Here is a 24202-nt window from a genome sequence, read left to right on the forward strand (position 1 = left end):
ATTTGGAACACAAGATTTTGCCACAGGAAATGTTGAAAAACTAATCTTTGCATTTATTTGGGAAAATAAAATACTATTAAAATAAAAAATAAAAAGGGGTATGAGTGGGTGGGTGTGCGAGTACACAGGAATGTTTCAAATCAACCCCCCCATCCCCAAAGCTTCAATTCTAGAAAAAACAAAAAATGAATGCATTCACCACAATAAAGAGTATTACTTATTAAATTGCTTTAATAAGTAAGATTCATCAAAACATAACTTCTAAGTACTTTTTTTACACAAGGTATGCTGAAATACTAAAAAAGTTTGGCTCTACATAGTTATCTACAGCAAAATAATTCAAACTATTACTTCACAACAATGAATTAACCTTTTACATTAACAAATACAAACCTAACTATCTGTAGGATTCGTACCAAAATGTTTTTATTTTACCTATATTGTTCTGGTTCTATTTTAGTGCAATAGTCTAAATTTTTATTTTTCATCTAGTTTCATCTAGTAAAGAGGTTTATCACTCTTTAATAAGCAAACTCTTATTCAGGTACTTATGTCAGTAAGAAAGCTGCTTGTAGTATCAGTCAAACTGCTGACTAGAATGAGCTAAAGTGCCATCTACTGACCAAAAAGACTATATGCTCCAGTATGGAGAACAGCCAAAGCTCTATTCAAATAGTTTTTAGGAGGACAGAAAAAAAGAGTAGTAATAAAAATTTGAGATTTCTTTTTAATCACAAAATGTTTAAAATATGGAAGTGTAAGTAATTCAGATTATCTTTTGTGACCTTCCTATTCAATGAAAGTATCTTCTAAGTGTTCAAATGGTTATCCAGCTTCTTTTTGAATACTTCCCCAAACTGATATTTCTCTTAAAAGGTAATTTCTTCTGTCTTAATAACTCCACAACATTTCTCCTCTTAACGGAACCCAAATCTTATTTGACAGAATAAATTCTACTGAATCTATGTTTAAAAAGGATCGCACATATTTAACCTATATCAGATTGCTTGCTGTCTTGAAGAGAGGGCAAAGTAAGGAAGAGAGGAAGAAAAATTTAGAACACAAAATTTTACAAAAATAAATGTTAAAAACTATTTTTACATGTATTTGGAAAAATAAAATACTACTGGGGGAAAAAAGAGGCAATCTATGACAGAATGACCTTCAATCCCGTGTTCCTGATGCACACAATTCCAGATCTAGGAATGGTGGAATGACATCTCTCACTTAAAAGCTTGTTTCCAAAAGGATTAATGGAAATATTATATGTAAACCTTAGATTCATTAACCACTTGGCACAGGAACAGGTATGTATCAGCTACCTAAATTTGCCTAATTTTCACTATAAGACAATTTTAAGTATTTTTTTTTTTTTGCAGAAGTTAGGCTGCGATATTAAGAAAAATGATCTTTTAAACAAAAATCATATAATTAAACATTTTCATTCATAGAATTTGAACAAAGGATATGCCTAAATTTACTTTAATAAGATCCTTTTGATGTCAGATATCAGTTTTAAAGAATTTTTTAACAAACAGAATATAAAAACCACCCACAAACTCACTCTCTATTAAAAACCCCTATCTACATGTTAAACAAGTGAAGTCTTTACACATTAAATGAAGCTATTTAAAACTTCTAATCAATCATTTTTAGCTTTTTTCCATCTCTATCTTTGATTCCTGTTCTTAATATCTGCTTATTTAATAGCTAGAAGTTATATCATGATTTAAATTCTACAAAGTGATTGATTAAAAATTATCTCATTTAATCCATATAACCCAGGGAAGTAAATGCTATTTTAATGCCTATTTTACAGATGTGGTGTTTGATGCAAAGTTATGAAGTTTTTAAATATCAGGATTTGAAATCAATTTCTGCTCTGTCTTGCACCACCTAGTTGAGTATATCACTTTATCTATATTTTAGTCTACTTACACCCATGATGAATCTGTTAGCTTCTGCTGTTTTAAAAGCAAGAAACGTTTGTTTGGAATTGTTGTAGAAATAAAGGTTTCCCTCTAAAAAACCTTTAAGATTACCAAAGACAGGAAGTTCTTAATCTGGGATCCATGAATCCCTGCCCTCCCTCTCTTCAGGTTGTCTGTGAATTTAGATGGGAAAGAAATTACTTCTTTCTTTTTTAATCTCTAACTGAAATTTGGCACAATTATTCAAAACCATTATTCTGAAAAGGGATCCATACATCTCACCAGACTGCCCTTGGGATCCATGAGTATATAATCATTCAAATCAAAGTGTGGAATAAAGCAAACGGCCTTCACCTGTCTTGATTCTGACTCTTCCTGGAAAGTATACTAACGAGGGAGAAAGACATACTCAAGCTGTAGGACCAATACGAGAGAAAAGGTGCCTTGGAGGAACCATGATAAAATCGACATTCTAGAAATGGAAAAAGTTTAGATTCTACAATTGTTATTTTACCATAACTTATTAATACAGGGTATTAAAAGAATGAACTGTCCAAAAACTATTCATGTCTGGAGTGAGAAAAAGGACCTCACCTCAAAATCAGAAGGACCTAGCTCCAAATGCCATCTAGACATTAATTAATTAATTAATTAATTAGTTAATCCCTGTTTTAGTTATAACCTCACAAGCCTAAAATAACAGGACCAATCTCACAAGACTGTTATAAAGATCAAATAATGTGTAACAAGCTTTGGAAACCTAAAGTCTATATAAATATGAGCTTTTGGAAAATACAAGTGTTTCAGACTTAGTTGCTAGTATTTAGGCTAAAATTAAAATGTAGTCTGAGTGCAGAGCTCAAAGTAAAGTTAGCATAAAATTAAAACTCAGGACAAGTCACTAGAAATTTACAAAGCATTTACATACATACTATTACACCATTGCATTTAAAGACTATTATTCAACTTAACTTTTTTTTTTTTGCACTGAGGCAATTGGGGTTAAGTGACTTGCCCCGGGTCACACAGCTAGGAAATTAAGTGTCTGAGACTAGATTTGAACTCGGGTCCTCCTGACTTCAGGGTTGGTGCTCTATCCACTACATCAACAAGCTGCCCCTCAATTTAACTTTTTTGTGCTTTAAAAAAAATTCCTTTTAATAACTCTCCCTGCTAGTTTTCTAGGAATCACTGTCAATCTCACTGGTCTCCTTTTTGTAGAATCGAGAAATCACCTTATCTTCTCAAACTATCTCTTTGCACTGACAAATACCTTCTTGAAATGCAACTTTTTTCACATGCATCCCCTGCTCAAAGACCTAAAATGGCTTCCCATTTTCAAATGGATTCATTCTAAGCTCTTAATCTTGATTTTCAAAATTCTACATAATCTAGTACTACATTATTCTACTTTTTGCCTATTAACAACCTGTCAGACTGGTATCCTCACTGTCCCCTATTTATTTTAACTTTCACACTTTTGTTACGCTATTCCCCTAGAGAGAATGTCTCCTACTCCAATATACCCTACTGTTCTGGTTTAGCCAATTGCTTCACAGTTACCTGCCCATGTTACATCTTTTATTATCTGCTGACTAAAACTACTGTTCCCTTTCGCTCCCTCTTCCCTCAGGGAAAAGGCTCAATTCATCATCCAAGATCCATTCCAAGTTATAGTTAGTTGGTCTTGCATTATTCTTTGTTTCACATTTGACTAAAATGTGTTAAGTGCTAAGAACTCCAAGGTAGGAACAAAACAATTCTCTCAAATACTATTCTATGCTATATCCAAAGATGAGCATACCAAATAGTTTAATGACATAGGCAAAAGAGATACACAGAAAAAGGACTTATTAAATGAATTTAAAGTATTTTTAAAATATTATCCTTAATATAGACAGTCAAGATGTGCAAAAACACTTGTGCTCAAAATACTCCAACTTTATGTTTCTTCCAGTCTTAAAGAAGAGCACCTCTTGTCTAGAGTAAGAATAATTATCAAAAATACCTCAAATTCACTCAATAACTCCAAAACAAACAAGGTAATAATTTACACTGACTCAAATATTAGTAGTGTGCAGAAATTTCACCTACTTAGAAAGATGTCGACAGAGTACATCTTTGCAGATTGGTTGTTCAGCCAAAGTGAGCCAAAATTCACAAGCTTCCAAAGCCACATTTTCATCTTGGTCTTGGGTCCTCTGAAGCATGTACTATAAAAGGAAGTTTATGCACAGTTAAAAGCCAACTAATAACAATATATAGAAATAATACTACCTCTATGAATCGGATTGAATCACATCTCACCTCCCTGACTCAGTTTTCTCATTTATAAATTGAATGGGGCTAATCTAGATAATTTCTAAAGTCCTTCTCCAACTCCTCTCCAAATATAAGATTCCATATTATATAGTAGAAATAAATTAAGCCACTGTGGAGATATTCTTTCGGATGTAAAGGTACCTAGAAGCAGCATGAGGTAGCAGGAAGAGCTCTCCGGATCTAGAATCAGAAGGAAAAGGTATTCCCTAGTAGTTCTCACTTCTGAAGACAGTGGGTAAATCACTTAACTTCTGACTCCCTGACTAGGTAATTTCTAAAGTTCCTTTCAACATCTACCTGTGACCTACCTTATATCATGCAATGTCCCTGAATTATTGTGTATATGTGCATGCAGATTTCCTTTTTTTTTTGGTTTAGGAAATACTTCAAGTGATAACAGCATCTAAATAAAATTTCATTTCATGAACAAAAAATATTTTATGCATTAACAAAACAAAATGTGCCATTTATGTGAATATGAATGATCACATTGCATTCAAGATGAAATGTATATTTAGTAATAAGAAGCTCACTTTTCCATGCATACAATTATAATCACAGAACACTTCAAAATTATTCCCTTAATGACATCTAAAAATAAAAGGCTAGGTCTCCCTCGCTAGGTTGGAAATGCAGCATTTGGCATGGGAGATCCATTTCACTTTGTCTCATTTCAATCACTCTATTCCACTCCCCACCTCCCAACAGTATCTTACTATTGCTGCATGAAAATTCATATTGTCACTAATAATGAGTAGAAAAAAAATTTTTTTCCTAAGATATTATTTAATGACATCTCCTAAAGAAAATAACCATTTAGGCAGAACCTAGATGACTACTAATTATTCTTTCCTGCTATATAACTTGATCCTAGAAATTACTTGGCAATCCTATTCTAATAAACTCCCTAGCTCATTCTACAAATATTTCTTCCAAGTTTTCTGAAATTTCTTCTTCAGAAGTACTGACTTCTATTCCAGACCTTAGAAATCCACAAGCAAACATTAAATGCTTACTACATGCATACTATGGTAATTAAGCTGGCCCTCATCACTTTAAGCCTTGATGATTGATGGTTGGTCTCCCAGCCACAATTATTTCTGCTCTAGTCTACTCTCTACTTGGCTGCCAAAGTGATCATCCTAGGGCAAATCTGACTATATCAGCCATTCTTCCTTCCCTGTAAATGCAGACACACAGACAAAAACTGTAGAGCTACCCCATTACTTCTACTTGGTTTTCAAAGATCTTTATAAGTTGCTCCCAAGACGCCCCTTTTCCAGTCTTCTTAGACCTTATACTTCTCATCTCCCAACAGTCAATGAACTTATTTTGACCCAGAGACACTGGTCTTACTGCTATTCTTCAAACTAAATACTTAATCTCCTGACTCCTGATTTTCACAGGCTGTTCCCCATACCTGAAAAGGTCATATCTGCTTTCTTCAAATCTTGGCCAAAACCTCAGCCTCTGCAACAAGCCTTTCCTAATTCCTCTTAATTCTAGTGCCTTTCCTTTGCTGATTATTTTCAATTTACCCTGTATACAGTTTGTTTTCATGAAGCCTATTAGATTGCAAGGTCCTTGAAGGCAGGGTCTGGCTTTTGCCTGTCTTGGTATCCCCAGTTTCCAGTCCAGCAGTTGGCACACAGTGGAAGGACTTTATGACTGACTTCATGGAGATTAAGTTAATATAAATTTTTGTCTTCTCTATCTACTTGTCTCCTCATTTATGCTTTGACCATCTCATGTTTTGAAAGCTACCTAACCTCATTTGTGCTTTGGGTCCATTACTTTCCAGTACCTGAAGAAGTCTGCTTCTACAAGTTTGCTCTGCAACTATCCCCCAGCTAACGTATTTCTATATCATCAAACAGCCTGTTTTAAAAAATGCACATATAACCAGAACCACCAGCAATATAAGATAATCCCTATTATTACTCATTAGAGATAAAGCTGAACAATGCAAGAAGTAGAATTTCCCTAAATATATTATCGGTAACTTTGAAATAAACACAATTGACACTGTGCTTATTAATCATTAGTTATTATATTTACTAGTTATATATTATATATTTATTATATATTACATTAATTATACATCATTATTACTAGTTATATATTAACTAGTTGTAGTTTAGTTTACATGTACATGGCGTGGTAGCGAATGCTATACACCAAAACCTTTTAAAAATGAGATAATTTGATACTGATAACTTATAAAGTCATCCATGCTATCAAAGAACTCCTCTATGATAAATCATACATATATTAAACCAACTACTGTTGTTTATATAATCATTAGCTTAAATTATGAACATACCTGATAAGCAGATGTCATAATATTAATTCTAAGCAATTATTCTGAAAAATTATAATCCACCCCAATAAGGACTTCAATTAAAAATAAAAACAAACCATCTTCTTTATGGTCTATTTGAATAAGCAAATTAATAAGCAAATTCACAGCATATCCAAAATAAAACATTTCCAGATTTTTTAAATTAAAAAAAGAGAAGTCACATGATTAAATCATAACTGATAATTACCTCAACTATATTATGCATATGAGGAAGCAGGCGATCCATTCGGACTTCAAGTAGCATCACGAGAGCCCGACACACATTTTTACGTACCTCTGGCTCTTCATCACCAGCCAAAGCAAAGAGATTCTATTACATAAGAAATAAATGTAATTTTTTAAAATCCCCAAACAGAAAAATAATTTGTGTGTAACCAAGTATAAATTTATATCCAAATAAAAACTAAAAACTTAAAAACATACTGAAACAATTATTTTCTTCACTATGGCTATATATAGCTTGGTTAATTTTACCAAATTTTACACACTTGCCAACAGAGACAAAGTTTTCACCTCTTCAAAATGTTTTAATGGGTATGGGGAAAAAAAGAAAAAAAAGGGTAGCCAACTCAAAACCTACAAATATAAGAAAATTCTACTGTATTTAGTGATATCAAACACTGAAGATCTTCCCTCTAGACCTAGACTGCAATTTTGTGTAATGTGAAGTCTTAACTTTGCTTCCTGAAAGGCTCAGTAAGTAACTTGTTTATAATTTGAATCCAAGTCCCTATACTCTATCCATTGTGTCACATATTCACCTGTTTTTACTAGTAAGATTACTATGGAAGTAGTATAGGAGAGAGAGTATTAGATGCGGTATCACAAATTTGGGCTCAAATTCCACCTGTTCTATGTGACCCTGGACAAAACACAACTTCTCTGGATCTCAGGACTTTGTGATTTCTAAAATTCTTTCCAGCATTAAAGCACTACCCTATTTCTTATTAGACACCCCACCCCAATAAGCCCTTTGTAAAAACAGAATCCTAGAATAATTTAACAAATGTGACAAACTTCATACACTAATATAATACAGACTAATTTTAAATTTTAGAATATGTAAAATATTAAGCTTGACTCAAGAAATACAGTATACTCTCAGCTTAAAACAAACTCATAAGAAACTTAAGATTTCTTAAGACTAATAATGCTTATGTTTTTAGTCAATCAAAACTATTTGCTGGTATTTGCCACACAAATCCATAAACCAACACATTTTTATTTTTGCAACAAAATTATAACAATGTGTAAGAACTGTTCTTAAATGGACAAAATGAAAAGTCATGAAAATGATGTAAAACACAATAGCTTCTACATAGGAATTATTTCCCAAACCAAACTTGATACATTGAGGCATTTCTAAAGAATACACCACAATTTTGTTGCACAGTCTCATATTTTCTGAAGTTGCAGCTTATCAACATATTCTCTAAAATGTGGTACCCAGAACTAACACAGATAATAAATTACTTTGACAGCGTACAACAAATGGGTATTTTTGTGGATGTGGATGATGAGAACATTTCCATCAGATAATGATCCAGTAGAAAAGCACCTAACTTCCAGAAAATATGAATTATTCTTTGTTTACAAAGATCCTACAGGCTACACAAGCATAACAATGAGCAAGCAATTAGAGACAGGGATAGGGATGGGATTTGTGATTTTTCATCAGTATGAGTTTTCCTGTGAAACAAAATTACCACTATCAAAGGTCTGCATTTTTTCTTCAATTTAAGATTTTTTAGGAAGTTATCTAAAGTCCTAAGAACTTAAGTGACCTAACTTATAGTCACAATTTAATCTGGTTCAGCACTACAGCAGAGCTTGAATCTGGCTTTCCAAGATTTAAAGCCAATTCTCTCCCCACTATACGAAGCTGAAGAACTCTGCCAAATTCCTTACCTATCCTGTTTAGTTTTGTTTTGGAAGCAACTTTCTCTGCATACATATGACATATGCATATATATATGACATATAATTTTTCTAAATCAGTTAAAGGATACCCACTAAGAAAAACCATTAAAAAAAATTAGTTACCTCATTTAACAAAGCCAAATACAAATAGCTTGGTATTTTAATTATGTTGTTATGTCAAGTAGTTCCTATTCAAACAAAGGTGGTATGAAAATTCATGTACTAATGTTGGGTTATTTTGGAGTGAATGAGGCTGACAAGTGAAGGAAAGCTGCATGGAAAAGAGGGCATATGACCAAGCCTTGAAGAACAGGCAATTTAGGTATAAGGAATGTGGCTGTCAGCAAAATTTTTGAGAAAATACTAGTGAGTTTTGAGCCCTTGAGGCCCAAATTTCTTAAAAGATGTGGACATTTTTATCCTCTATTATTCCTTAACATCTCCCTTCCTTCTGATGGAAGTCATCAAAGGGCACTCTTATTAAGATCACAAGCTTTCAAATCAAACATTAAATATGATACTTCTGTACCCTTTCTTATAATTTATCCTACTACCAGTTTTCAGTTGGTTCTGGATGGTTCAAATCTCTTTTGAGTCCTGGATGCACTTGATACCAACCACTTTGACTTAGCTGAAATACTTGATGCAAAATACAGTACAATCAATCCCCTGGGATTCTAGTTTAAAGTCTATTGGGTTAAAACATACATAATGCTAAGAGGGAAAAACTAATTAATAATAGGGGAACTGAGAAAGGTTTTCCAAGAAAAATTAGAATGTAAACACTGCCTTGAAGGACAAAGATTCTGAAAGATGGAGCTGAAACAGAAAATGCAAAGTCAAAATTAAAGTTCAACTAGAAAACGAATTTGCTTGGAATGTAGAGTACATGAAAACGGAATTGTGCATGGAAATAATATTAAATAATGTTGAAAATGTCAGTTTAAGTCAGTTATAAAAAAGTTTGTGTTTTATCCCTGAGGTTAAAAAAAGACAAAGAGCAACACATTCACAGTCTACCTGAGCAGGAATACTTTAAGTTCTATGGAAGACACCAAAGAGGACAGAGAAGTTATGAAGACTTAATTTTGAAAAAACTATATATAGCATCTAAGCTTGCTTAAAAGAGGAATGATTGTATATGTCTAACAGGCTTGTAAAAAAATCATTTTTTTCCCCCTGCACTTTATAATTTTGCTGAAAGTTAATGGGGAAGGAGGCACTGAACCCATCCACCCTATCATGGTAATAAGGGAGAACTAAGAATTATTTTGTGAAGAAGAGTACATAAAACTACTACAAATTTTGAAAAAGCTTACATTTTACTCCATCCCATTTGAATGAAAAGTTGTGCTAAAAATGTAACTCTCCTATGTTCTAAAGTATTATGTCACCAGTAAATGCAGCCTATTTTAAAAAATGAATGCTGTTCTGTTCTCACAGTAAATATACTAAGTTTTATAATTTTGCCATCTTACTCTTGCTGGCATTGTACCTGGTTTTCCTTAATGGGGCAGCAGGCAGCTAGGGGGTATAGAAGAAAAGAACACCAGGCCTGGAGTCAAAAAGACCCAAATTTATATCAGATCTCAGATACTTATTAGCTATATGACCCTGATTAAGTCTCTTAACCTGTTTGCCCCAGTTTGCTCATTAGTAAAAGTGGGATAATAGCATCTATCTTCCAGGGTTGTTGTGAAGATCAAATGAAATAGCTATTAAGTGCTTACACAGTGACTGGTACAAAGTAAGTGCTACATAAATGCTGTGACATTAGGATTCATTTGCAGTAACTAATATTTTTCAATAATTGACATTTTTATAGATTCAATGTGATATGCTCTTATATTCATTGACTGTGGTAGGTTAATTATATCTTGATTTGCCTCTTTTAAGAAATCAGGTTGTAAAGTTCAGAGTGGTCTTAAGACAGAATTAAGACAACGAGGCCAGAAACTGGCACGTGACAACTGACATTGTGATTTCAAGATAAAAATGGAGCTCAGTGGAAATATGGAAACAAAAATATAATTTCCTACAAAACCCAGAAGAAAGCTTGTATTCTAAGTCAATTACTTAGTTTTATATTGCTTAATTTTATGACATTAGTACATTCAGAGTATATTTTTCTGAATTTTTAAAAAAGAAATGTTTTCCAAAGCAGAAGCTAAAACCCCACGACCTGCTAAAGTATCTCAAATAGATACTACTATTTATGCCACAGTAGCCACCAAAAATGAGTATACATAAAGGACAGCTAGGTGGCGTCAGTGTGCACAGAGTATCAATCAGAGTCCCTATACCTGAATTCAAATTTGGGGTCAGAAATTAACTAGCTATGTGACCCTAGGCAAGTTACTTAAGCCTATTTGCTTCAGTTTCTTCATCAGTAAAATAAATTAAAGAAAATGGGAAACCACTTCAGTATCTTTGCCAAGAAAACTCCAAATAGGGTCACTGAACAACAGAGAAACCGAATGCTCTAGTTCCATGTCAACCCAGAAATGGGGTAGGAACTCCAAAGAAATGCTTACTTACCTGTGTTCACCTGCCCTGCTTAATATTTTAAAGAAAAAACTGCTTTCTAGCTTTAACATTCGAATATTCAAATATTCAATTATTAGAACAATCTAAGGTAATTATGTCAGGACACTTCTGTGGATATTAACCAGAGCCAAAAAATAAATTTCCTCTCTATTATCTGAGATAAATGAAATAAATGGATTTAGTACCAAGTAAATATAGACTTCAATGAAAGGCTAGAAATTTTACAATTAGTTTCTCATGGATCTACCTTTACAAAAGGCACCAGTGAGATAGCACATAGATCTCACACTATATATATTTAATCCCACTTCTACCTGATACACAGCTAATTTTAAAATGGACATCAATGGAAAAATTGGACCAAGTTATCATTCCTTTAATTTTGAGCCTAGAGTTTCTTCTATTAAGAAATAACTTACATGCAAGGAATTGGGGATAGAGATGGGTATAAGAAAGAATTATTAAAATTTCTATAAGCAATTTTAAACATATGCGAAGCAGAAATTCTTAATTAGCCACATTATATATTTCTAAAATTATGAGACTTCATTCACAATATTTAATTTACCAAAATATAATAGCTACAGGTTTAGCTAAGCTATGGAAAAATGGACCATACAACACAAGTTATTAAATTTTTTAAAAGAACAACTTTCTTTGTATTTTTCTGATTTTAGCTGCTGTGAAGAAAGCACAAAAATATTTAGAACTAAATTACCATTACAGTTTGTGTGCAATTATAAAGAAGCAATACTAAATCCATTTAGTATTACATGCATATTGCAAAAAGAGTAACACAAAAAAAGCTTACCTCAATAAAAGAATCAATGTGTAACATCAGAGCTTGGGTTCTACTGATGATAAATTGATTGACACATGCAACAGCATGAGACCTAAAAATAAAATGTACAAGTTTTAGAATCACATATATAATTTTGATTTTCAAAAGTAACAAATTATAATTAAAGCCCCAACCAGCATTTTAAGAAATTCTCCTCATATTTCATTAACTGACAATATTTTAGCATGTAATCTTCTCAAAGACAGATAACCACTTAACTTTTTGGATACATACTCTACTCTAAAGTCATCAAAAAACTTGTGGTTTTAAAAATATATTTTTTGATTCATGACTTAAAGGTTTTAAAAGACATTAAGCAAAAATTGTTGCTCATTTCTCAACTTTATTTTACAAATGGCAGTGAACATAAAAGTTAATCAGAAATCACTAACAAGTAAAGTTCTCCTGACACTCCTGGAGTATAACAAAAATTTTTGAACTCTAAAGAACCTCAGAAACTATCTAATCAGTTCAATCCTTTCCTTTTACAAATGAGGAAACTTAATCCCAGAAAGTTTAATTGATTCCAATGCCTAATCATGTTCTTCCTATGAAGTTCTAATTTCTTTCTAATAATTTCAAGTAACGTAAGAATTGTCCAAAATGTCCTTCTGTGTCTGAAGGAATAACTCCAAGCTCTAATTCTACTATTATGTTGTTTTTTTGGTATAAGGCTCCACTTTTTTAAATGGTCTAGAGATAATTGTGTCCTATCCCTTCAAAAAAGCATGATGTGAGAAAAATAGCATACTAATCATTAGCATTTATTATAGAAAGCTTAACATTTATAAGTGCAATTAAAAACAGGGGTGAAGTGAAATCATAAACAAGTACAATGAATTACTAATTCATGAATTGCTAATTACTACTGTCAGTAACCCCATAAACATATCTATATTTACACCTGGAAGTTTTAATATTGTGCATAATTGTTACAAAAAGCCATTAAGAATTGTTATTTATTATATTTAGTGAATGGTTAATTATTTTTTTCCTTTCAAAAGAATTTACTTATATGGCTAAACAACCAAGCCACACTTCTAGCTAAAAAGGATTATATCAAAATTAAAAATTAGATTTCTTTTGTTTCAAAGTAAACATTGTTTGTTGTTGTTTCATATAATAATGAAACACAATCTATATTTAATTGACCTGTCATGTACTTGCCAGTAAGGCAAAATGAACTTAACAGTTAAATACAACTTTCAATGACATTTCTTTCTCTACCATACTCTACTGTCTGTACTTTGCAGTTTAAAATACTGTCATTAGTTAGCAATTTAGTTCCAAAAAGCATGTGTTTCTATTATTACATATATATTACACTGTATTATGAAGTATAAAAAATTAGAAGCCAGTCTTGAATGCCTTCTAATGGAAAGGTAACCTCAATCTTTAGATAAAAGCTGTGATCCTCAAAATATTTTTTGAAGAACACTCTAAACAATTACAATAATATAGAATAATACTAATTCATTTAATTTTATAAAGCCTTTATACTAAACATATATTTAATCACTATTTTGCACACTAACAGACTTGGCTATTTGGTTTCCTAAATGTACAACAAATTAAATGTAGCACAGTACTATTTTTCGCAAAAATAACAGGAATGAGGAAAAAAAGAGACAAAAATCACTATGAATAGCTACAACAAAGCTTTTGGTCTATTCGGTGTATAAGTAAATCAGAACTAAACATTTTAATAGGCTCTCAGGGCATCACTTTATTACAGTGCAGCGTAATGACTAATGTTCATAAAAATGACTTTGATCAGGTATGTAATGGTTAAATTATTCACTACACATCAGCTTTATATGTTCTGACACTTTATAATTAGAACTTAGTTTTAGAGAAGACATCCCAGAACACTGGTTTGTAGTTATGGCGCACGCAAGCACACACATATATATGTTATCTTTAACACTTTGAAACTGAATTAAGACTTTTAGAATATAGATATATAAACTATAAATCCATATCTATCTATAGATATATTTTATCTATCTATATATGAACAATATAGTTCAAAAAAATTCACCTTCACTCTTAGTATACTTTCAAATATTTACAGATAAAACATCTTTTCATGAAAAATCATTTACAAAAAACTTTAAATACAAGAGATTTATTTTATTTTTTTTTGCTGAGGCAATTGGGGTTAAGTGACTTGACCAGGGTCACACAGCTAGGAAGTGTTTAAGTGTCTGAGGCCAGATTTGAAATCTGGTTTTCCTGACTTCAGGACTACCAACTAGCGGCCCCTTTTTATTGGTTTAAAAAAATTTCCCCCCCTCCCCAAATACATGATTAAGAAACATTTCATTATGATTTAAGTTTCAGCTAAATGTTTACTTATCAATCAGCAATTACATTAGTATACACATACACAGTAGATTCTTCCCAGTTTCCAACAGGAGGGAAGGATTAGAAGAACAGGAAATAAGTGGATGGATTAAATAATACTGGGAGACAGCACAGAGTACAAAAAAGGATGACAGAGGCTAAGATGACAAATGTATGAAATTTTTGTTTGTTTTTTTCTCCTCCTAATAAGGAGACTCACATAAAAAACTAAAAGTCCTGAGTTTTAAGAAAATAAAAGGACAGGAAGATTTTTTTTGATAACTTTCCATTAATATGGATAAAAATTGGGGGCAGCTAGATAGTACAGTGGATAGAGCACTAGCCTTGAAGTCAGGAGGACCTGAGTTCAAATCTGGTCTCAGACACTTAACACATCCTGGCTGTGTGACCCTGGGCAGGTCACTTGACCCCAATTGCCTCAGCAAATTAAAAAAAAAAAAAAAAAAAAGAAAAAAAATATGGATAAAAATTTTCACTAAAGGGTTTCAACTGACGGGTTCAATTTCCATTATCTGGAGAATTCATTTATGTGGAACAATTCACTCTTCTGAAAGGTATAAACACTCAAACAAAAAAGTAATAGTGATCAGTTCTGTAAGATTAAATGCATTTTCTTAAAATAACAATAATTTATTCAGAGATACCTTATTTTGGGACTACTATGCTTGAAGAACTGTAAAAATTTAGGAATCATGATGTTAAGTGGACGGTCTAAAACATCACTATCTAAAATTTCAGCAGAATCTTCACATATTTTCTGAAGGGCTCCAAATGCTCCCTGAAAAAGAAATAAATTCAAATATTAAAAAATTATACTTTAAAATGAAACCCATGTGTAGTTAAAAATTATTATTTTGAAACAATGCTTATCTTCAAATGTAATCATAATATTTTTCTTCTTTTATTAACCTAAAGGAAGGAATCTTAAAGAATTTGTGGATTTTTAAAGTTTATCAAAGTAAAAAAATAGTTTGCCTTCATGAAAAACCTAACTTCTCAATTTGCATTTTTTCACTAAGTTAGTAAAATTAAAAAGGAAAAAAAAAATCTCATTTCATTCAAGTAATATTAAGGCTTAAAGAAAATTAATGCAACTTTCAGACTGCTTTAATACATATCAGCAACCATTATAAATGCAACAACCTGGAAATTAAAAAATAAAAACTTTCTACACACTATATAAAATATGATGCAAATCCATAACTCACACATCCTATTTTTAGTTCTGAGTAAGGTATTTAAATCATCTTAAATACATGGATTTACATTTCCCAAAGATTAATCTCAAACCCCTCTTTTATAAGGAATATCATTTTTCTTTATGTCTTTAGTATGCAGGTTTAACTTACTTCTGAATGTGTATTAAGCATTCAATAAAAGCACAGGAATTACTCAGAAACTTAAGAAATTATTTCTACTAAATTAAGTCTGCTATACAAAAGAAACTTAACTTGATTTAAAGATCTCTTCCTGGCATAACTTGGAAATTCAAAGTGAATCTGGCTTAGGAAATAAAAGACTCCTGAAAAAAATGTCTCTATAATATTTTTTTCAGATCATAAAATTTTATCACACTATTAAGGAAGTAATATAAATATTTTTGTCTGGAGTATTTACCATGTCTGAAATATGGACATTCCATGGGAAAGCCTCAGTGTTGAAGAGGACATATATTTGTGTAGTTTTAAAAGTTAATTCTGATGGAAGTGGCTATCTTTGGCAATGAGAAGATCCAATTCAGTTCCAATTGATCAGTGATGAACAGAACCAGCTACACCCAGCGAAAGAACACTGGGAAATGAGTGTAGACTGCTTGCATTTAGGTTTTTCTTACCAGGTGGTTTTTACCTTCCTAAATCTAAATTTTTCTTTGTATTTAAAATACACTTTAACATGTTTAACATGTATGAGACTGCCTGCCATCTGGGGTGTGGAGGGGGTGTGGAGGGAAGGAAGGGAAAAGTGGAACAGAAGTGATTGCAAGGGTCAATGTTGAAAAATTACCCATATTCGTTGTCAATAAAAAGTTATTTTTAAAAAATGGAGGTAGAATTTTTTTTAAAAAAGGTTACTTTTCTGGCTCTGCAAAATTTTCTATTTTTCATCCTAACTCAAGAAATTACAAGTTAAAATTAAAACTAAAAGGAAATTTAGTTTTATTTTGTGCAATTTTAGACAGACTGTAAAAAAAGACTGGATTGAGATTTTAAGTATAACAAAAGGTTTCCGATATACCGTATATATACTCGAGTATAAGCCGACCCGAATATAAGCCGAGGCCCCTAAATTTTAACCCAAAAATCTGGGAAAACTTATGTAGTGCACCGGTGCCCGCAGAGGAGGAGACCGGGTGCCGGTATACGTATGTAGAGTGGTTGCCAGAATTAGTATACAGTCCGGTTACCGACTGTTATACTACAGGAACAGCCGCATCACCGTAGCAACGGCCAGCCCTGTAGTATCACAGTCGGCATTCACGCTGTATACTACACAGCAGGGGGGCATTCAAAGGGATATTTACGCGTTTTATCTAGTGACTCGAGTATAAGCCGAGGAGGGGATTTTCTGCCCAAAAATTGGGCAGAAAAACTCGGCTTATACTTGAGTATATATGGTAAGTATATGTCAATACTAAATGAAAAGTAAGAAAACTAACTTCAGGTTTTAAAGTGGAAGAAATATTTTAAAAACAAATTTCAAAAGATTATATATAAGCAGGTAATAAAGTTAATTGTAGCATTATATTGACAGACCTCTAATAACTAAAATGTCTAACATCTAAATGTGATGTAAGCATCCTTACTTCACACGTATTATAATCTTCAGAATCCAACAAGCTACAGAGCTTTGGCAAGAGCTCAGGCCAGTTCTGTAATTCTCCCTTGGAGGCAATGGTTGTAATCAGAATACCTTGGAAGAAAAAATGAATTTCTCTTTAGAAAAAGAAAATTCTCAGAGACAGGATTAAGTTATAGTTTTTTTTTTTTTTAAATAACACATATGCAAACATTTTCACATGTACACACACAGAAACTTATCCTACATACAAATAACAAATTTAAAAGTATCATGAATGCTTGAAAGGAGAGAATAAAAGGAAAAAGCAAGGTTTTGCTGGTGTGTATGTACACACTTTTAAATATTTTCATTTTGCCAATAACAATCCAAATTATTATATATAAAATAAAAAGCCCCAAACACCATTTATGACACCTATAGCAATAGAACAAGCAATAAATAGTGGGGGACTTCCCTCTTCTAGTGCCCACAGTGCTTTATCAGTGTTTCTACTTTACCTAAGTGGAATTACCAAAGCACTCTTTTCTCTCAAAATATACTCCTTATTCAGAGAAAAGACTTAAAAAAGCGTATGTCCATGTCCCCAAATATTAATAAGTTACAATCAGATAAACATTTAAAAATTTCTCTCAATTGATCCTCATGTTTGCTATAACGTAGTATAATAATACATTTTATACTTTTTTAAAAAAAAAAAATCTAAATCAGTAAAAAAGAAATTCAACTAAGTTCAGAAAAGTTAAACATCTTGACCCAAACTACAGAACTGCTCAAGTGATGGTGTTTTACCCAAGAGTAAACCAGACCAGACCCTTTAAGATCAGCTCCTTTCACTGTATTATTGCCCCTTGACTAGTAGCCAAAGAACTTTCAAAACATGAAATTTGCAAACAAAAAGTCTTCAAAGGACACATTTCACTAACAAGTTTATTTTTTGCCATTGCCCTGATTGGTTTAATAATGAGGTGATCATATTCCCTCAAGCCCTCAATATACTTTAACAGAATCTAGGAATGTCCCCAAACCAGCTGCTATGCTCAACTAGAATAATATGTCATTAACTTAGTAATAATGAAAAGTGGCCTTCTTAGCTCCAAAATCTTCAAAAGGTATGGTTGATCAATTAAATAATAAATTCTAAGTATAATATTCTGGTATTTGAATCAAGAAGATCTGGGTTCAAAGTCTTGTCTTCAAAGATTAAGTAACAAGCACAGTGTGCTCCAAACGGTTACTTATGCTGCTTGGGGTGACTGTAGTACAACTTTAATTCTCATGTTAATACACTATATTTAACCATGGATAGTTGGGGAATGTCATTAATCTTTTTCACTTAATACAGTGCATCAACAAATACAAAAATGTAATTTGCCATAAAAACAAGTGAATTAATAGGAACATTCAGGAATACATACAAAATAAGCTGGTCTCTTACACAGTATCCATGTGAAAAACAAGCAAGCAAAACTAACTGATTTCATTTTAATTTTTTTTGTTTGTTGTTTATGCATTTGCAGGGATATCCAAACTCTTTGTGATCCCATTTGGGGTTTTCTTGGCAAAGATATTGGAGTAGCTTGCCATTTCCTTTACCAGCTCATTTGGCAGGTGAGGAAACTGAGGCAAATAGGATGAAATGATTTGCCATGGGCTAGAAAGGTCTGAAGCTGGATTTGAATTCAGAAAGAAGTACATAAAGTAGACTCTAGTGTCAGCCCTGGTATTTTACTCATTATGATGAACTGGCCAAGTTACAACCACTGTAAGATTAGGCTAATAGTATGCTGCCTAACGGGCTTATTAATTAAATATATAACTTAAGCAAAAATGCTCTTTAACGTAAAAGTGCTATATAAATACAAGGGCATCAGTGTTACTGTGTGATAATGTAAATGCATCAAGTACCAAGAATTTAGGATGAAAGGTTGAAACCTTTGTTACATATCCTGAAAATAGTCTTCATTAAATTCTACTGGGTTTTTGCTGCTGTTAATGTTATGAGTGGTCTTTTCCTCCTAAAAAGAAATTGATCTGGCTTCTTCTGTAGTTGCTATCAACCAAATTTATGTTGCTAAATGCCTATCATGATCCAGTCTTCTGTAGTTAAAGATTAATTATAGTACTAAGTATTCATTATGTCATAAGAAAATGAAATAGTCAAATGAACAGAATAGCTCAATTCATTATGGGCCTCCAAACACGACAGGTTTAGAATATTTCATAAATCTATAAAACCATTATGTTGTTCTATCATCATTTTTTACTTTACTGATGCCTCATTTAAAAAAAATAAAAACAAAACAAAAAGACCCTTGCACAAAAGGCATCACCCCAACAAGAATGCCAGAAGATGGATGTGAAGACATGAGTTCAGATCCCAGCTTCTGTATGTGCTTAGACATCTTTCTATATTATAGCTCTTAATCTATGATGTAATGAATGGCACTTCTCATTGTGAAATCAAGTAGTTATGGTTTCCTATCTCATTAACATTTAGGGGTCCAAGGTTTTTCATCTTCCAAACTTGACAGTTGAAGTCAAAAAGCTCTCAAAATATATAACATTTTCTCTTTGAATGTCTACTCTCTATACATAAAATTCTTCTAAAATAATACCAAGATAAAAGAATTTAATAAGGTTTCCAATGTTAGTGTAATATTTCAGCTGAAAGTAACAAGCTCTACTATTTTTGATTTATTTGTCGCTCCCTTCCCAAATATGGCAGATGTATATATGAACCTGTAATACACAGCAAAGATTATGTAACAACAGCCAACTAAAGTGATAATTAAATAATTACCTTAAACTTCCTAATATGCAAAGAACACCCCACTGAAGAAAGATGTAAGACATTAAGAGTTGACTATCTCAAATTTAAACAACATTAACCTATGAAATCACTTCTATCAATTTGTATTTTTTTAAAAAAATATTCTGTCAGGTCTGATTTTACTATTTTCTTTGATTTTTTAACTTTTAGATGTGAGAAAATTTGTAAATAGTAAATAGTAAGAACCAAGAACATAGGACTTGAATCAAAAGAACTGACTCTCAGATCCAAAGTATAATATTTAATAGCTGTGTGACGAGAGACAAGAGGCTAACAATCTCTGAGCCTCAGTTTCTTGATGTATAAAATGAGGATACACAAATTTTATTTACACTGAATAGTCTAATTGAACTGAAATAACATACATAAAATTCTTTGTAACTATATAGCACTATATAAATTAAATAATTACCATTATAGGGGAGAAGAGAGAGGGAGAGAGTAAGGACTTGCACTATATCTTCATGAGTTTTTTTTTTTCTTACTAGGAAAAATAGAGATAGTAGGAAATAACACAATGATTCATGTATAAGGAAGAGTTGTATTACTATTATGAAAGCATGTATAAGCCCCACAAATGGAAGAACTGCCTCTAGTTTGCTTGAGAAAGGCCACTCCCTTTATAATACAGGTTGGCACCTTCTCTGTAATTTAATTTTAGATAAGTCTAGAGCACTGAGAAAAGTTATGTGACTTGTGCAAGGTCCCAAAGCCAGGACCTCAGAGGCTAGACTTGAATCCAGGTCTCTCTGACGCCAAGCTTCTCTCTGCATTACACTACACCTGCTTCTCCTGAAATGTGACTGCCCAATGGGCCTCATGTGTAGGATTGCCCCTGGAGTAGTGGATATAGATGAAGCACTGGGAATTCCAAATTGAGAGCCTGTTTCACACTCATAACTATGTGACATTGAGCACTTTATTCAAAATGAGGCTGTCTTCTCATCTCTCGAATGGAAGTAACAGTAGGCCCTACTTTACAGGGTAGTTCTGAATAACAAGGGTTTTTCACTCTTTATAAACCCTAACAAAAATCAATGGAGACTACCACTGTGCCCTTCTTCTAGTGATAATATAATACAGTAGTTGTTGTTGAGTGGTGTTTAATTACTTGAGACCCTGTGGACCACACGGCATGCTGATACTGTCCATTGGATTTTCTTGGCAAGGAATTTTCTTCTACAGAAGTAAAGTGACTTGCCCATGGTCACACAGCTAATAATAAGTGTTTGAAGCCAAATTTGAACTCAAGTCTTCTTGAATCTAGGCCAAGTGATCTATCAATTGAGCCAGCTAACTGCCTAATATATATTAAAGAGAATATAAAAATTATCATCTGCAGTATACCTTGCCCTCTCCCTCCCCCTCAAAAAGAAGCTATTTAATTTAGAAAGGCCTTTTTCCATTATCTAAGATCAGAAATATAGTTATCTACAGTCCAAGAATGGTTTTTACATTTTAAAAAACAATAAAACTTTATTTTTAAAATGTAGAAACCATTTTTAGTTCTCAATCCCCTTCTCCCACTCTAGATCCTCTTTGACCTATCTCATGAATAAATGAAGAAAAATTACTCTTCTTGCATAGTGGTTCTTTCCATCTTATTTTTTCTTTAAAAATCATCCCCTCTATCACCCTCACTCTCTCATATCTCCCTATCTATGGGACTCCTTAGCTACTAAATACAAACATGCCCAGTACTTCCCCCATCTTAAAAAGCAAAAAACAAACAAACAACAACAAAAAAAAAAACCCACCTTCAATTTCATCACTGCTACTATCATCCTAAAAATCTCTCCTCCCCTTTGTGGCTAAAATCTATTGTAAAACTATAATCAGTGCCTCCCACTCATTCTTTCACTATCTTCTAAACTCTCTCTAATTTGACTATGGATCTCATCAAACTACTCTCTACAAAGTTACCTCTTCTTAATCAAATCTAATGGTTATAGTTCAATTCTTATCCCTAATGACCTCTCCTAAGCCCTCATCCTTTGTGACTTCAAGGTGTTTTCTATAACTCTCTTGAGGACTTAGGGCTGACTGGTCTTGGGATGACTGTAGTCATTAGTCACTAGTGCATTGGCACAGTGGGTAGAGTTCAAATCTGAGATCAGACACTTGCTAGCTGTGGGCCTGGGCAAATTATTTAACCTCTATCTTCCCATAATATTTAATAAATTAACTAACATTTATGTAATTTCCTCTGTGTATCAAATACTGTGCAAAATGCTTTACAAATATCTCATTTGATTCTCACAATAATCCTGGAAAGCAGTTACTATAATTCCCATTTTTACAGATGAAGAAACTGACTCCAGGTCTAGCATTCTAAAGTGACATTCAATTTTTAAAGCACTTTTAAAATACTAGCTGCTATTTTTATGGGTTGCTGCAAATTTTTTCTTTCCTGAAGTCTATTGCACTGCTTCCTCTTCCCCAATAGAGGACTTCTCACACTTTACTGAGAAAATTGAGGTCCTTCACTATTAAGCACACCAAGTTCCCCCTTTCCCCCTCTTCTACACCTCAAAATCCCCAGCTGCCACCCACAATTTCTTACAATTTTGTCCTAATCTACTTTTCAATACTACCTAGACATATCCCAAATTCATCTCAGATTACTCCCTCTAAATTTCTTTCTCCCAGTCTAATAGTATTTTCCCCCAGAAGGCTCTGAATAAACTCTCAATCTTAAAAAAAAAAAAAAAATTCACTTAACCTAGCCCCTCCTTCAAGCTAATCTTTCTTCCCTTTAATGGCCAAACTTCTATAAAAAGCTCACTATACACTCAATGCCTGTACTTTCCCCTTCACTCATTCCTAACAATCTGGCTTCTACATTCATCACTCAAATGCAACTTTCTCCAAAGATACCAATGATTTCTAAATCACTAAATCTGAATGATAGTTCTCCATCTTCATCTTTCTTGACCTCTATGCAACATTTGATGCATTCTTTCCTGTATTTCTGAAACACTGCCTTCTCCTAGTTATCCCATTTGTCTATCCCCAACCCCACCTTTTTCAAAGTTGCTGCATCCTATAGCTTTATCTAGGCCCTTATTTCTTAACTCTCTAAACACTCCTGTGGTGATTTCATCATGAAATCAACTATTATCTCTATGCAAATGACTTCCTGGGTCTATTTATACAGTCCTCTCTCCCAAGCACCAGTTCTCTATCAACAACTGCCTTAAGATTTACAAAAGCTATTTGTCATAGACATCTCAAAATCAGTTATATCCAACTTGAACTCCAGCTTCTCCCTTACTCTTCACATTCTATTAACAAATCTTGTTAAGTCTACTTCTAACACATCTCCTTTTCTTCTAAAGGAATTTCTTGCTTTCAGTCTAAACCTTTCTCATACTTTCTTCCCATCTCCTCAAATTATTCCCTCTAAATTTCTTTCTCTCCTAATCTAATAGGTTTTCTTCCCCAGAAGGCTACAAATAAACTCCCAGGTGCTAAATGTAGATGCTTAAAGCACAAAATTGACCTATGTTACTACTCAACTTAAGAAGTTCCAATGATTCTCCCCCTCCCCGAAATAAAACAAAAAACAACTTGTTGGTCAAGGTCTTTCACAATCCAGGTTTGATTTATATTTCCAGACTAAATTCATTTTTTGTGCACTTTACATTTCAGACAAGCTGGCTTATTTGCTGTTCCCAGCATAGAACATACCTATCTACCTTCTTCTTCCCCTGGACCTCATAGCTTCCTTCAAAACTTAACATCATTTAATACAAGGAGGCCCCGTGCTAGTCCTCCCCTCCCAAATGTCTATATAATAGCTTTTGTATTTAAGGTAAATGTAGGCTTATCAGTATACAAATCCCCCAATAGAATATACACCCTTTTAGGACAGGAATGTTTTTTTTTTCCTCCCAATGCCTCACAAAGTGTTTTGACACTTAAATTGGAACTGTCATTTCATTTGGTCTAAGGCCCAGCTTCTTAAACTGTGGTTCTCAATTTCAGTCTCTGAATGGGGTGGGTGGTGGGTGGAGGGTATCACAAAAAAAATCAGTAAATGTTTGACTTGCATACCTGTTTTATATACCTATATGCCTGGGGTCATGTGAAAATTTCTCAGTTGAAAAGGGGTGACAAGTAAAAAAACTTTAAGAAACCCTGGTCTAGCACATTCTCAGTAAATAAAGCTTTTACCAGTGTAGGTCTGCAATTTGGAGAACTGCCTAGGGTACTGACAGGTTATTTCACTTGCCCAGAATCACAAAGCCAATATGCCAGAGGCATATTGTTCTCTTAACTAT

At 33.0% G+C, this 24202-nt stretch overlaps 1 protein-coding gene across 3 annotated transcripts in view; it reads right to left on the reverse strand.

Annotated features, from left to right (window-relative positions):
• TNPO1 (transportin 1) overlaps positions 1–24202 on the reverse strand; it is a 110854-nt gene that overhangs the window by 40032 nt on the left and 46620 nt on the right. For all 3 annotated transcript variants that reach the window (XM_051992381.1, XM_051992388.1, XM_051992398.1), the window contains 5 exons: positions 17094–17200; positions 14935–15068; positions 11894–11975; positions 6803–6925; positions 4026–4144 (listed from right to left, as the gene is read on the reverse strand). In XM_051992381.1, the coding sequence (XP_051848341.1) occupies positions 4026–4144; positions 6803–6925; positions 11894–11975; positions 14935–15068; positions 17094–17200 (565 nt within the window). The remainder of the gene's footprint in view (positions 1–4025; positions 4145–6802; positions 6926–11893; positions 11976–14934; positions 15069–17093; positions 17201–24202) is intronic.

The sequence above is a fragment of the Antechinus flavipes genome, chromosome 1 (genome assembly GCF_016432865.1).
Source record: "Antechinus flavipes isolate AdamAnt ecotype Samford, QLD, Australia chromosome 1, AdamAnt_v2, whole genome shotgun sequence".
NCBI classification, from domain to species: Eukaryota; Metazoa; Chordata; class Mammalia; order Dasyuromorphia; family Dasyuridae; genus Antechinus; species Antechinus flavipes.